Here is a 16,890-nt window from a genome sequence, read left to right as displayed (position 1 = left end):
GGAATCCAATTTGCTAACTTGAAGAAATAGAAACTAACCTTATATATTGGGTTGCTACCTCCGTTATAGTAGCTTTTTTCTTACATGGCATAACAAATCTAACTTTGTTACTCAAAAACAATCTCTTTTAGATGCTATGTATCATTTAAATATTACAATTGTGTGTATAATTGACACAATGGTATTTTTTGGGACAATAGTATTAGTTAGTTCTAACTAAAATTATGTTTTTAATGATTTAGGAAAACAACTTACATGATATGGATGTAAAGTCTTGTGACTTCTCGTCAGTGGCGGATCCACAGTGGGGTCGTCGGGGTCGCACGACCCCTTGGAAACCATGGAAACAACCTTGAAGCTCCCATATGCGACCTCTTGGAGCTGGGGTCGTCGGGGTTGTCGGGGTCGGACTCGCACGCCAACTGTTGGACAAAAAGCCTGAACGAAGACTCGGCAGGAAGAGGAAGAAGAAGCAGCGCTCGCGCGCGCTTCTTTTTTTTCAAAACAGATGAGCAAAACGGCGTCGTTTTGGCCCAGGAAATTTTTTTAAATGACCTGGCCAAAACGGCGTCGTTTTGGGCCAGGCCGAACAAAAAAAAAAGAAAAGAAATTCCCACCATGTCCCCCCCCAGTCCCAGCCTTCCTACCCGACTCCTATACAATCAAAAGCCCCAATTTCTTTTGTTTTCTCATCCTCCAACCCTAACTCAATCCCCCCAAACCCTCAACTCCTCTCCTCCCTTGCTGCTGCTGCCCCCAAACCCTCAACTCCATCTCCTCCCTTGCTGCTCCCCTGCTGGCGGCTCCAACTCCATCTCCTCCCTTTGTTTATATTGTGAGTATTTATTTTGAATATTTTGTATATGTAGAATATATTTAATTAATTGAAATTCAATTCATATTTATTTTGTGAGTTTTTATTGTGAGTTTTTATTGATGGTTTGTGACACACCCTAACCCGAAAATTAGGACATGCTGACCGTCACGTGAGCGTGACGTAACCATAAGTGCAGGCGGAAACGATAATATAACAAAAATACTAACAAAAAAAAACCACTAATTGCAGTTATTAACAACCTATCATTCTATGTGCATTATAGTGTACTAAACACACATAAACAGAGCATAAGCGTCTAGGTGCAGTCAAGTAGGACCATAACTAATTTACAACACCCTCGGGTGAATCCTACATTTATTTAGTCTGTCAAAACGCCGAAGAAGTCCTCGTAGGCCACCAACACCTCAACTAGAACCTGGAGGGGCGCAAAACAGAAAACGTGAGTGGGCGAAAATAAAGCTTTTCCAAAACATTTCATAACTCCACATTTATAACCCCTCTTTGAAAACCTGTATACTTTCCCAGAAAAATAGTATATAAGCATATATATATCTCAACCATCTCAATCATCAATCTCATAACATATTCAATAGAAAACGTGCCATGTTCAATTCAACAGTTTAGTATGAATGCATTAACATAAATCAGGTGAAAGAATAAATCAACCGGAGACCCTACAATGGTCCTGTACGACTGAATGTAGAGCTCAAAATCTCATCTAACCGGAGTCACCAACTGTGACCTGTACGGCCATGCCGGAGTCACCTAGTATGACCTGTACGGCACTACACTGCACATAAGTCGGAATTACCTAATGTAATCTGTACGACTTAATGGTGTAATAATATGCTCTAGTGCTTTTCTCATCAATCATTTGTGCACATAATCTAAGGTCACCTACCAGTCGGAACCCCTCTAATGGTCTGTACGACTGGCATGTCGGAACCACCCCCGGTGGTCTGTACGACTAGCATCTACTTGGATCCAAGGTGAGCATACGATGCAGGGTGAATAATATAAGCACTAATACCAAGGTGCAGTTTATGAGCTCAACATATCTCAACATCATCATAACAGTAATAATACTCACCTGATACTCACCTGTGCGTTCACCGCACCATTTCACATATATGCATCATACAACAATTCATAATATTCATGATATTCTAAGCATGGCAACCCAAACTATATTCCATATCACAATTCAACATACTTTTCATTTAAATTGATTTCTGGGGAAATCGGGTATATAGGTATATATATAGAAAGCAATGCCCACTCACTGGTATGTTGCCGGGTCGTAACCCCCTTGACGCCTCTGGATGTGCTCCTCCTCGCTATAAGTCTCACCTATACAAGAAGTACCCGAAATAACGTTATTTAACGCATAACCCAACTCTTAGCTAATAACTCCTCATATGTTGCTCAAATTGGGTATATGAATATACCACGGTGACCTACACAACCTCAGGATCATCCCCATATTTTTAAAATAATTTTTGGACCCTTCACGCGCCCCCACGCGCCTGAAATGGCACGGACCTACGCGCCCCCCACACGCAGCCACGTGCGTTGCACACTGACGGCGTCAGGAATATTCCGAGAATATTCCGTTAAAACCTAACAGTTCCGTTAACGGCGTCAGGAATATTCCGTTAGAACTAACGGAATATTCCGGTTTCTTCTCCGATGGACTCTCGCCGAACTCCGGTCACCAGAAAACTGGGAAAATTTCTATTTAACTATTCTCACTCGTTTTTCGTCCATTTTTCTCGAATTTTATACCAAATTGAAGCATTTAATATGTACAATCACGTTGGAAGGGTTTTAAACACTAAAAACCACGGAATCATACCTTCCAAAATTTCGAGAAATTGGCTAAACGTCGAACCAAGTGATTCCGACGTCCAAAACTTCCAAACAACCCACTCCGAGCTTCCTTGGGACTTCCTAAAGCTCACTGTGATCTTAGTTTGGCCTAAAACACAACCACTTCAAAGATCATGAACAGTACATAATCACGGTGTCTTTAGAAACTAGGGTTTTCGAAATGAAACTCACCTTAAACTGGTACCTACGTGATCGTGGAGTCCTCAGGAGTGCAATGGTGGTTTTAAATCCGGCGTTGGTGTTGATTTTAGGTGGTTTTGGTGGTTGCCCGTGTGTTCGAGAGGGTGAGAGAGAGAGAGAGAGAGAGAGAGAGAAGGTCTGAGGAAGAGAGAGAGAGTGAATACGGGAAATGGGGAGGGAATCAGGGCATGAGGCCCTACCTAAACCTCTAACTAACCAAATTAAAACATACAATTGTAAATCCAAGTCTTAGTTTAAGTTCCTAACACTAGGTAATAATCTAATTAACAATAGTTTAGGAACTTTAGGTAAAACTAAATGTCGAATTTACGCACCTTAATCCCGTTTAAGGTCACTTTTGTAATTTCACGTCCTCGGAATTAAAAATTCCGGGACGGGCCGTGACAATCTCCCCTCCTTATAGAATTTCGTCCCCGAAATTCCAGCCACCAACCACACCATCAATACTCATAAAATAGCCTCGGATACATATCCCTCATCCGTTCTTCTGTCTCCCATGTAGCTTCTTCCGCTGTATGGTTCCTCCACAATACTTTTACCAAGCTCACTGTCTTATTCCTTAGAGTCTTGTCTTTCCAATCCAGTATAGTCACTGGTTCCTCATCATACGTCAAATCCGGATTAATTTCCAAAGGTTGAGGAGGAATCACATGTGAAGGATCTGAAACATAATGCCGAAGCATCGAGACATGGAACACATTATGTACCTTAGACAACTCTGGAGGCAGCTCCAACCTATAGGCAACTTCACCAATCCTCTCAGTGATCTCATAAGGTCCAATGTACCTGGGACTTAGCTTTCCTTTCTTTCCAAAACGAACCACCCCTCTCCAAGGCGATAATTTCAGAAATACATAGTCGCCCACATTATACATTCTATCCGTGGTATGTCGATCTGCTAGGCTCTTTTGCCTATCTTGGGTCACTTTCAGGTTAGACTTAATTACCTGAATATTCTGAGTAGTCTCATCCACAATCTCTGGGCCCTCGAGTATTCTTTCACCGACCTCTGACCAACATAATGGCGTACGACAAGCTTTACCATAAAGCGCTTCAAATGGAGACATTCCAATACTCGAATGAAAACTATTATTGTAGGCAAACTCCATCAAATCCAAGCGATCATGCCAAGAATCACCAAATTGCATCACAGAGGATCTCAACATATCCTCGAGTGTCTGAATAGTTCTCTCTGACTGACCATCTGTCTGTGGATGATAAGCTGTACTGTAAAGCAATCTAGTACCCAAAGCTTCTTGAAAAGCTGTCCAAAACTTAGAAGTAAATCTTGGATCTCGATCAGAAATAATATTCACTGGGACACCATGATACTTTACAACCTTCGATGTGAATAACTTAGCCAACTTATTTAAAGGGTACTTCTCCCTTACTGGAATAAAATGTGCTAATTTGGTAAGTCGATCTACAACCACCCAAATGCCATCAAAACCATTTTGTGTACTAGGCAGCTTATACACAAAATCCATCGTTATATTCTCCCATTTCCACTGGGGAACGGGAAATGGTTGCAATCTTCCAAACGACTTCTTTCTTTCAGCCTTAACCTGCTGGCAAACAATACACCTACTTACATACTCTGCAATTTCCCTCTTCGTACCCGGCCAATAGTAAAATGGTCGAATGGTATGATACATTTTAGTTCCCCCTGGGTGCATAGCATAAGCCGAACAATGTGCTTCATCCAAAATTTCTTTCTTTAGTTCCTCATTATTTGGCACATACATCTTGTTCTCTTGCATAAGCATACCATCTGATCCTCGGATCCTGAGATCTTTCTTTTTCCCTTCCTTTCTTAAACTGACCAATTCTTGGATTTCTTCATCCCACGATTGAGCTGCAAGCACCCGATCAATTAAAATTGGCTTGACTTGAAAATTGGAAAGAAAAGCTTCACTTTGCTCTTCCAATTCTAACTCTACTCCAATAGATCTTAACTCTGCAAGAAGAGAAACACGGCTGGCATACAAAGCATTAAGTCGCCCTTGAGGTTTCCTACTCAGAGCATCAGCTACCACATTTGCACGACCCGGATGGTACTCAATCGTGCAATCATAATCACTTAACAATTCTAACCATCTTCTCTGACGAAGATTAAGATCATGCTGCGTGAAAAGGTACTGAAGACTTTTATGATCTGTAAAGATCTTACATTTCTCACCATAGAGATAGTGTCTCCAAATCTTCAAAGCAAACACAATAGCTGCCAACTCAAGATCGTGAGTATGATAGTTCTTTTCATGAGTCTTCAACTGCCTAGAAGCATAGGCAATCACTTTACTATGCTGCATCAAAACACAACCTAAACCATTCAAAGAAGCATCACTGTAGATCTCGAAGTTACCATTATCATCATGAAGTATTAACACAGGTGCATGAGTAAGGCAATACTTCAACTGCTGGAAACTTTGCTCACAACTATCATCCCACTCAAACTTAACCTCCTTCCTGGTTAACTTCGTTAATGGCAAGGCAATCATAGAAAAGTCTTGAACAAACCGTCGATAATAACCTGCCAAGCCAAGAAAACTCCGCACCTCAGTGACGGTTCGAGGTTGTTCCCAACTTTCCACTGCTGCTATCTTTTGAGGATCCACTTGAATTCCCTGAGCTGATACCACATGTCCCAAAAATGCCACTTGATTCAGCCAAAACTGACATTTACTAAACTTGGCATATAACCGGTGCTCCCTCAATTTCCTTAACACCAAGTTAAGATGTCGAATATGGTCTGATTTCGACTTAGAGTATACCAGGATATCATCAATAAAAACAATAACAAACTTGTCTAAATATTCCTGGAATACTTCATTCATCAATCTCATGAAAGCTGCAGGGGCATTAGTCAATCCAAATGGCATCACCAAAAACTCATAATGCCCATAACGAGTCCTGAAAGCCGTTTTATGAACATCCACATCTTTAATCTTTAATTGATAATACCCAGATCTCAAATCGATCTTAGAAAACACACAGGCACCTTTGAGCTGATCAAACAAATCATCTATACGAGGCAAGGGATAACGGTTTTTAATCGTTACCCGATTCAATTGCCTGTAATCAATACACAATCTCAAAGTTCCATCCTTCTTTCTCACAAACAACACCGGAGCTCCTCAAGGTGAAGAACTAGGCTGAATGAAACCTTTATCAATTAACTCTTGCAATTGAATTTTCAACTCTCTTAATTCCGTTGGTGCCATTCTATAAGGAGTCAATGATATAGGGTTTGTACCTGGAAGCAATTCAATCGAAAACTCCACATCTCTATCTGGGGGCAATCCAGGCAAATCATCTGGAAATACATCAGGATAGTGTCTGACTACTCCGACTTCCTTCACACTACTGGGAGCAACATCATTCAAAACCACATGTGCCAAGTATCCCTGACAACCCTTGGATAACAATTTCTTCGCCCTTATGGCTGAAATAACACCATGCCTCACCCCACTTCTTTCACCCACAAAAGTAACCTCAGGTAGTCCAGGACGAAGAAAAGTAACTGATTTCCCGTAACAATCTATATGGGCGCGATTATAATGCAACCAATCCGCCCCTAAAATCACATCAAAATCCACGGTGTCTAACGGGATGAGATTAGCAGGCATAACTACATTATCTACCATCACTGGACACCCAGGATAAAAACTATCAACATAACATTTATCCCCTCTAGGCATAACAAATTCTAAATCAAACCCTAGAGGCGAAAGATGAGGTTGTGTCATTTGAGCAAATGTATGAGAAATCACAGAATGCGTAGCACCACAATCAATCAAAACCCTAGCAAAATGACCAAGAACATTCAACGTACCCATAATCAAGTCTGGATGGTTCTGAGCATCTTGCAGTGATATGTGGTTAACACTTCCCTGAGCTGGCTGTCGTCCTCCACGACCTCTGCCACTCTGATTACCTCGCCCCTGATGAGTACGTCCTTGACCTGCCTGGGCAGGCTGCCTAGACGGCCCTGCACTACTAGCAGCAACCCCTCTCTGTTGAGGCCGACCCCCCTAATACCACTGAGATCCGCTAGCTGGCATAGACGGATATGAAGTATAACCTCCCTGATCCTGAGAATATCCACTCTGAAAATAAGGATCCTGGGAATATTGATACTGTCCCGGAGCATAAGGAGCAGCATCACCCTGATAGTGATAAGCACCACCACGACCAAACTGGCCATAACTGCCTGAATTTAAGTTCTGCTGAGTCGGTGCTGGAGCTGGCATAACAGGCTGCTGGGGCCTCTGCTGACTTTGGGGACAATGTGCAGCTCGATGTCCTACCTGACCACATGTAAAGCATGCACCACTGATTCTCCTACATTCCCCATGATGTCGAAAATTACAACGGCTACATAACGGAGGACCAGAACCACCAGTACCAATAAAACTTCTCTGACTAGGAAATCTAGGTCCACTACCAAACCTACCACCTCCTCTCCTCGGACCTGTGGTACTAAATCCACCACTGGAAGAACTCGAACTCATTCCACTCTTTTTGAAATTCTGCGTCTTACGGGGTCCTTGGAAGGAGATACCTTTACCCTTGCCTTCATTCCTCTGGTTGCCATCATTCTTATCTTCCTCTTCATCACTATCACTAGGAAGTTTCTCGGACTCCTCCATCCGAACCATAATTTCAGAAAACTCATGATAATTAGCACAAGGAAGTGCGCTAGCAAAGGTTCGCCATCTCTTCTTCGATCCCAACTTAAATCGACGAAGCATTTCCTCTGGATTAGCAGCCACATCCGGATCATAACGAGACAAATCTGTAAACTTCCTGTAGTATTCACATGCCGACATCTTCCTTTGCTTCAATTGGGTGAACTCCTGCTTCTTACTATCAATGTACTCTGGGGGAACGAATCTTTTCCTAAATATTCCCTTGAATATGCCCCAATCTTGTACCATCTCAGGTGCAAGAAAATTAGTTTCATTTCTCCACCAAACTGCAACCTCTCGGCTTAAAAACCAAATGGTAGTCTCGACCCATCTATTCTCAGGTAGGTTCCCTTGACTCCTCATCACTTGAAAAGTCTGCTCAATCCGATCCAACCACTTTTCTGCCCCCTCATAACCTTCATTTCCCTCAAAGGTTTCCAATTTCAGATTATGCATCGTCTCTACAGGTGTTCTCTGAGGAGGACGGATACTAGCCTGAAAAGCCTGAGTTATTGCTTCCCCTAACTGAACTATATCGGGGACATTAGGTTCAGTAGCACGGCGAGGATCTCTACGAGGCGGCATAATTCTGACAGAAAACATCAAAAATCAATAGAAGAACTCATTAGTTATACAGGACTGCAACCTATGCTCTGATACCAAACTGACACACCCTAACCCGAAAATTAGGACATGCTGGCTGTCACGTGAGCGTGGCGTAACCATAAGTGCAGGCGGAAACGATAATATAACAAAAATACTAACAAAAAAAAAACCACTAATTGCAGTTATTAACAACCTATCATTCTATGTGCATTATAGTGCACTAAACACACATAAACAGAGCACAAGCGTCTAGGTGCAGTCAAGTAGGACCATAACTAATTTACAACACCCTCGGGTGAATCCTACATTTATTTAGTCTGTCAGAACGCCGAAGAAGTCCTCGTAGGCCACCAACACCTCAACTAGAACCTGGAGGGGCGCAAAACAGAAAACGTGAGTGGGCGAAAATAAAGCTTTTCCAAAACATTTCATAACTCCACATTTATAACCCCTCTTTGAAAACCTGTATACTTTCCCAGAAAAATAGTATATAAGCATATATATATCTCAACCATCTCAATCATCAATCTCATAACATATTCAATAGAAAACGTGCCATGTTCAATTCAACAGTTTAGTATGAATGCATTAACATAAATCAGGTGAAAGAATAAATCAACCGGAGACCCTACAATGGTCCTGTACGACTGAATGTAGAGCTCAAAATCTCATCTAACCGGAGTCACCAACTGTGACCTGTACGGCCATGCCGGAGTCACCTAGTATGACCTGTACGGCACTACACTGCACATAAGTCGGAATTACCTAATGTAATCTGTACGACTTAATGGTGTAATAATATGCTCTAGTGCTTTTCTCATCAATCATTTGTGCACATAATCTAAGGTCACCTACCAGTCGGAACCCCTCTAATGGTCTGTACGACTGGCATGTCGGAACCACCCCCGGTGGTCTGTACGACTAGCATCTACTTGGATCCAAGGTGAGCATACGATGCAGGGTGAATAATATAAGCACTAATACCAAGGTGCAGTTTATGAGCTCAACATATCTCAACATCATCATAACAGTAATAATACTCACCTGATACTCACCTGTGCGTCCACCGCACCATTTCACATATATGCATCATACAACAATTCATAATATTCATGATATTCTAAGCATGGCAACCCAAACTATATTCCATATCACAATTCAACATACTTTTCATTTAAATTGATTTCTGGGGAAATCGGGTATATAGGTATATATATAGAAAGCAATGCCCACTCACTGGTATGTTGCCGGGTCGTAACCCCTTTGACGCCCCTGGATGTGCTCCTCCTCGCTATAAGTCTCACCTATACAAGAAGTACCCGAAATAACGTTATTTAACGCATAACCCAACTCTTAGCTAATAACTCCTCATATGTTGCTCAAATTGGGTATATGAATATACCACGGTGACCTACACAACCTCAGGATCATCCCCATATTTTTAAAATAATTTTTGGACCCTTCACGCGCCCCCACGCGCCTGAAATGGCACGGACCTACGCGCCCCCCACGCGCAGCCACGTGCGTTGCACACTGACGGCGTCAGGAATATTCCGAGAATATTCCGTTAAAACCTAACAGTTCCGTTAACGGCGTCAGGAATATTCCGTTAGAACTAACGGAATATTCCAGTTTCTTCTCCGATGGACTCTCGCCGAACTCCGGTCACCAGAAAACTGGGAAAAATTTCTATTTAACTATTCTCACTCGTTTTTCGTCCATTTTTCTCGAATTTTATACCAAATTGAAGCATTTAACATGTACAATCACGTTGGAAGGGTTTTAAACACTAAAAACCACGGAATCATACCTTCCAAAATTTCGAGAAATCGGCTAAACGTCGAACCAAGTGATTCCGACGTCCAAAACTTCCAAACAACCCACTCCGAGCTTCCTTGGGACTTCCTAAAGCTCACTGTGATCTTAGTTTGGCCTAAAACACAACCACTTCAAAGATCATGAACAGTACATAATCACGGTGTCTTTAGAAACTAGGGTTTTCGAAATGAAACTCACTTTAAACTGGTACCTACGTGATCGTGGAGTCCTCAGGTGACACACCCCGTCCCGAAGGAGGGCATGCTGGCCATCACGTGAGAGTGACGTAACCATTTGCACAGTACGGAAGCTTTAAGATACAATTTATAAGTTGATACACCCGAAGGTGAGTCCTAATTTTGTCCAATCTGTCAGAACACCGTCGAATTCCTCGTAGTCACCACACCTTTGTGATTCCTGAACCTGGAGGGGCGCAAAACCAAAATTGAGTGGGTCAGTAAAACAATTCTTTTCCAAATCCAAACATTTCGCAAACGTTGTAACCCCTCTCCGTAAAACTTGTATACTTTCCCAGAAATGTAAAATATAAATATACATATATAATCTCAAAACTTCAAATCACTATCTCAACATTTTTCATTACAATTATGCCATGCCATGTCTAAATTCAACAGTATAATATGAATGCATCAACAATAATTATATCAGGTGCAAGAAGTAATCAACCGGAGGCCCTCTAATAGCCCTGAACGGTTGAACCTAGAGCTCAAAATCTATCACTCTCACTCTGCCGGAGTCACCTCTGTGACCTGTACGGCCTTCTGCACACAAGTTATGCTCTAGTGCTTTCTCATTAATCATCTGTGCACATAATCTAAGGTCACCCACCAGTCGAAATCTCACTAACACTCTTCGACTGGCCCGTCGCACCCACTCCGCGTGGACTATGCGACCAGCATCTACTTGGATCCAAGGCGAGCGTGCGATGCGGTGAATACTATAAGCACTAAACCATGGTGCAGGATTTGAGCTCAATATATATCAACATCATCATAACAGTATTTAAATACTCACCTGATACTCACATGTGCGTCCGCCGCACCATTCATTCATATGCATCATATAACAATTCATATCATTTGATTCATATCATTTCATGCATGGCAATTCAATTTACATTTCCATATATATTTCATATACTTCTATGCATGACCTTTCAATTCACGTTTTCATATAATTCTATATACCTTTCATTTAAAACATAATTTCATTCTAATTCAATTTCTGGGAAAACGTCAAGTATATATATATACGGAAAACAAAACTGCCCACTCACCTGGAGTTCGTCCTACAACTCCCTAGCACAATACGCCAAGGCGTCATGACGATTGCCGCCTAGAACAGTAATCAAATCCAACCTCAGAATTCATATCGATAGAATATATAACTTATATAAAATACGTCACTACGTAGATCGATCCGGAAGATCTGCCACTCAGATTTTAAATCCATAACTTCCAGAGGTCCACAATATATCTCTAGGACAACATCCTAAAATTTCATCACCATCCAACGGTCAGATCTCCGTCAATTAACAAAACTAAGTGACTGTTTACATTCTATTTTATGAACTTACAACTCAAATTCCGGAAGATCCGTAAATCGGATTCCCAATCCGTAAGTTCCTATAATCCTCAAATATTACGTATTACAACGTATCAAATTTTGGTGACGATCCAACGGTCGGATCATCAATTCACATTTTCACCTAATGCGAAAATTATAAAACGTTATTTGAACACCTAACCAACAATCCTTAATAACTTTCTCATACGGTGCTCAATTTGGGTATATGAATATACCAAAGTGATCCACTCGACGTCACGAACGTCGACATATTTTTAGATTATTTTTTTGATGTGCCACGCGCCCCCACGCGCCAGGACAAGCACGGGGACACGCGCCCCCACGCGCATCATCCCCAACCTTGGTTCGCCGGACTGGTTTTTCCGACGACCGGAAAACTGGAGAATTTTCAAATGCTTCGTTCTCCTTCGTTTCTCAACCATTTTCTTCGTATAATATATCAAATTGAAGCCCTCAACATGTAGAATCATAATATACTACTTTAAAGCTCTAAAAACTACGAAATCTTACCGGAAAAATTCCACAAGAACCGGCCAACTTTGAACGTGGTGATCCCGACGTCCAAAACTTCCAAACAACATACTCCGAGCTTCCTTGGGACTTCCTAAAGCTCACTGTGAGCTTAGTTTGGCCTAAAACACAACCAATTCAAAGCTCATGAACAGTACACTTTCACGGGGAGTTTAGAATCTAGGTTTTCCGAAGTAAAACTTACCTGAAATTGGTGTCTACGTGATCGTGGAGGTTCCAGGAGTTCGATGGTGGTCTTAACTCCGTCGTTGGTAGAAGTTTAGGGTGGTTTTGGAGCTTGTCCGTGTGAGTTCGAAGGAGAGGGAGAGAGAACTGAGAGTTTCGTGAGGGAGGAGAGAGAGAGTGAGACAATGTTACGGGTTATGGGGAGGGTTTTGAGGTGTGGGGATCCCACGTGTCCAACCCAATCCCAATTTCATAAATTCCCACATAAAAATCCAAACTTAAGCCTAGTTTAAGTTCCTAAAACCAAATAACTTAGGAACTTTAAGTAAAACCAATCGTTAAATTTTCGCCCCTTAGTCCCATTTAAGGGCATTTTCGTCTTTTCACGTCCTCGAAATTAAAATTCCGGACGGGCTGTGACATCAGGAGTGCAATGGTGGTTTTAAATCCGGCGTTGGTGTTGATTTTAGGTGGTTTTGGTGGTTGCCCGTGTGTTCGAGAGGGTGAGAGAGAGAGAGAGAAGGTCTGAGGAAGAGAGAGAGAGTGAATACGGGAAATGGGGAGGGAATCAGGGCATGAGGCCCTACCTAAACCTCTAACTGACCAAATTAAAACATACAATTGTAAATCCAAGTCTTAGTTTAAGTTCCTAACACTAGGTAATAATCTAATTAACAATAGTTTAGGAACTTTAGGTAAAACTAAATGTCGAATTTACGCACCTTAATCCCGTTTAAGGTCACTTTTGTAATTTCACGTCCTCGGAATTAAAAATTCCGGGACGGGCCGTGACAGTTTGTTTATATTGATGGTTTGTTTATATTGTGAGTTTTTATTGGTTTGTTTTTATTGATGGTTTGTTTATATTGATGGTTTGTTTATATTGTGATTTTTTATTTTCATTATTTTGTATATGTAGAATGCAAGATGAGATATTTAATTTAATTGAAATCCAATTCATATTTATTTTGATTATGTTTATGGTTTGTTTATATTGTGAGTATTTATTTTGAATATTTTGTATATGTAGAATATATTTAATTTAATTGAAATTCAATTCATATTTATTTTGATTATATTGATGGTTTGTTTATATTGTGAGTTTTTATTTTCATTATTTTGTATATGTAGAATACAAGATGAGATATTTAATTTAATTGAAATCCAATTCATATTTATTTTGATTATGTTTATGGTTTGTTTATATTGTGAGTATTTATTTTGAATATTTTGTATATGTAGCATTATTATGGAACGGTTTTTTAAGAGAAAGTCATCATCGGGTTCGGGTAGTTCGAATAATGTTGATAGTTCAAATACTGTTGGTAGTTCAAGAACTCCAAGTTCAAGACAAAGTCAGTTAGATGATGTTTTGGGTAATCTTCAAGCGGATCCTGGATTAAGAACTCGAATAATAGATTATGACGCTAATATGAGAGATGAGGTCCGAAGATTATATCTACAAAAAGGACTTTGTCAACCTAGAGGTCATAATTTCCCAATAACTAATATGTCGGGAATTAATCGACGCTTCATTCCCCAATGGTTTGATGAGTTTGATTGGTTGGAGTATAGTGTATCTAAAGATGCGGCATTTTGTCTCTATTGCTATCTCTTTAAAACCAATTTTGAACAAGTGGGTAGTGAAGCTTTCACTGGAGATGGATTTAAGAATTGGAAGAAAGGGAGAGAAAGATTTAAGATGCATGTTGGACCGGTTGGGAGTGTTCATAATAAGGCTAGAGAAGCTGCTACAAATTTGATGAATCAAGCTACACATATTGAAACGGCAGTGAGCAAACACTCTGACCAAGCTCGTAAGGCTTATCGCACATGCTTGATTGCTTCAATCAAGTGCACTAAGTTTTTATTGCGACAAGGTCTTCCTTTTCGTGGCCATGATGAAAGTGCCACTTCAAGCAATAGGGGAAATTACTTGGAGTTATTGCAATTCCTTGCAGATAATGCTCCGGGGAAGTTGTGATGGAAAATGCTCCGGGGAATCTCAAATTACTAGCTCCTTCCATTCAAAAAGAAATTGTGAATTCATGTGCCCTTGAAACACTTGATGCTATCATGGATGGTCTAAAAGATAGATTCTTTTCAATATTGGTGGATGAAGCACGTGATGTGTCTATGAAAGAGCAAATGGCTATGGTGTTGCGTTATGTGGATGACAACGGGCATGTAATTGAAAGATTTGTGGGTATCCAACATGTTACCGACACTACTTCAAGTTCACTAAAGGATGCTATTGACACATTGTTTTCTCGCAACGATTTGAGCATTTCCAAGTTACGAGGACAAGGTTATGATGGTGCTAGCAATATGAGAGGTGAGTTGAATGGCCTTAAAACAAAGATATTGAGAGAACAACCTTGTGCATATTATGTTCATTGCTTTGCTCATCAACTTCAACTAGCTCTTGTTGCCGTAGCAAAGAAGAATATAGACATTGCCTCTTTTTTTGCAACGGCTAATAGTGTGGTTAATCATGTTGGAGCATCTTGTAAGCGGCGTGATTCACTTAGAGGGCAACTTCAAGAAGAGCTTGTGATAGCTTTTGAAAATGATTGTCTTATAACGGGGCGAGGCTTAAATCAAGAAACAAGTCTCAAACGTGCCGGTGACACACGATGGAACTCACACTATGGTACCTTGATTAGCATCATTTCTATGTTTTCATCCATGGTTCATGTGCTTCAAATGGTTATTGATGATAATCCCAATGAAAGTGCGGGTGAAGCAAATAAGTTAATGAGAGTGATACTTACTTTTGAGTTTGTGTTTCACCTTTTCTTGATGAAAGTCATATTGGGACTTACAAATGATTTGTCACAAGCATTGCAAAGGAAAGATCAAGAAATTGTGAATGCAATGGCTTTAGTGAAATCATGCAAGGAAAAGCTATATTGGATGAGGAATAATGGGTTCGATGCATTGGTTGATGAAGTATCTTCTTTTTGTGAAAAACATCATATTGATGTTCCTAACATGGAAGAGGCATTTATACTTCCAGGGAGGTCAAGGCGTTATGCTCCAATAAAGACAAATCGTCATCATTATCGTGTGGAGCTCTTTATTTATGTCATTTATGAGCAAATTACGGAGTTAGATGATCGCTTTAATGAGGTAAATACCGAGTTGCTTATTTGTATGGCATGTTTGAGTCCGAAAGATTCATTTGTAGCTTTTGATAAACCAAAGTTACTTCGTCTTGCTCAATTTTATCCTCAAGACTTTTCGGATGAAGATCGTTTGGCACTTGAAGATCAACTTGAGATTTATATTCATTATGTGTGTTCCAGTAATGATTTCTCTCAATTGGAAGGGATTGGTGATCTTGCAAAAAAAATGGTGGAGACAAGGATGCATCAAGTATTCAATTATGTATATTTGCTCATTACATTGTCTTTAGTTTTACCAGTTGCAACTGCTTGAGTGGAGAAAACATTTTCTGTCATGAATATTGTTAAGGGTCCACTTAGGAACAAAATAGGAGATCAATGGTTGAGTGATAGCTTGCTTGTTTATATTGAGAGAGATATTTTTGCTTGTATTGAAAATGAAGCTATAATGCTTCGTTTTCAAAATATGAAACCTCGTCGTGGACAATTATAGTTTGTAATATTGTTTCCATTATGAATTATGAATGAAAGTACTATGATTTCATTTTCAATATGTTTTTCCATCCTAAATTTTTATTTGAACTTTTACACTGCGACCCCTTGGGGTAAGATTCCTGGATCCGCCACTGCTTCTCGTGCCAATGAAGTAAAAGTATATGGACAAAAAACTTATACATATTTATGTTTTATTGTTACGGAACGTCATCGTAACATTATACACATACTATATATAAGTCCTTCCCAGTCAAATAGACATCTACGAAGATATATAAAATAAAACTCGAGAGATTTAAATTAGGTAAACAAGATGGACACTTATGACCTTACCATCTAACTTTTTTCATGTAAAACTGAGGATACTAATAATCTTTAGGATCCTTCCAAGTTTTATGGTTGATGTAGTGCTTGTGATGAAGTGTGAATTCTACTTTTACGAGGAGATTTCGAATAATGCTGTCGAGACTTAAGAGTATACATCACGTTAAAGATTTGAAGCAATGCATTAGTGCTCAACGAAATGAGAGGTTTGTTCAGTATACTCGAAACACTAGACAATATGCAATATATTATAATACAAGTGAAAAAAATATCAAAAAATACTATAAAGTTGAATATATTACACGTATTATTTTTGTTTTGTTTTGTTTTTTTTTTCTGGAAGCACGTATTGTTTACTTAATTATATTAAAACATGTGGTACCACCGTGTCTTCATTTTATATTTTAATATAAAAATAGCGTGTACCATTTTGACAATGATGGCGTCGATGTTTGAACAGCCTTGTCAATATTAAGTGGTTGCTAATTCAATTAGAATAATACTTGAATTCTTGGTGTGTAGAAATATGATTTCTTGAATCAAACATGTACAATAGTTAGTTTCCAAAAAAAAAAACATGTACTATTATATGGTTTCA

At 39.9% G+C, this 16,890-nt stretch overlaps 1 protein-coding gene and 1 long non-coding RNA gene across 2 annotated transcripts; one reads left to right on the top strand and one right to left on the bottom strand.

Annotated features, from left to right (window-relative positions):
- Positions 1-10,220: 10,220 nt before the first annotated feature.
- Positions 10,221-12,514, bottom strand: LOC139195966 (uncharacterized). Its single transcript, XR_011581052.1, has 4 exons — positions 12,365-12,514; positions 12,160-12,281; positions 11,339-11,397; positions 10,221-10,464 (listed from the first exon to the last, which is right to left on the bottom strand). It is a non-coding gene; the product is annotated as an uncharacterized lncRNA (long non-coding RNA).
- Positions 12,515-14,328: 1,814 nt separating this feature from the next.
- LOC139196239 (uncharacterized) lies at positions 14,329-15,786 on the top strand. The gene has a single exon (XM_070821913.1). The coding sequence runs from the start codon at positions 14,329-14,331 to the stop codon at positions 15,784-15,786; it is 1,458 nt and encodes a 485-aa protein (XP_070678014.1).
- Positions 15,787-16,890: the final 1,104 nt, after the last annotated feature.

This window comes from Malus domestica, chromosome 05, assembly GCF_042453785.1.
Source record: "Malus domestica chromosome 05, GDT2T_hap1".
In the NCBI taxonomy this organism is placed as follows: Eukaryota; Viridiplantae; Streptophyta; class Magnoliopsida; order Rosales; family Rosaceae; genus Malus; species Malus domestica.
Note: the sequence above shows the minus strand (reverse complement) of the source record. Positions and strands in the feature narration are given on the sequence as shown.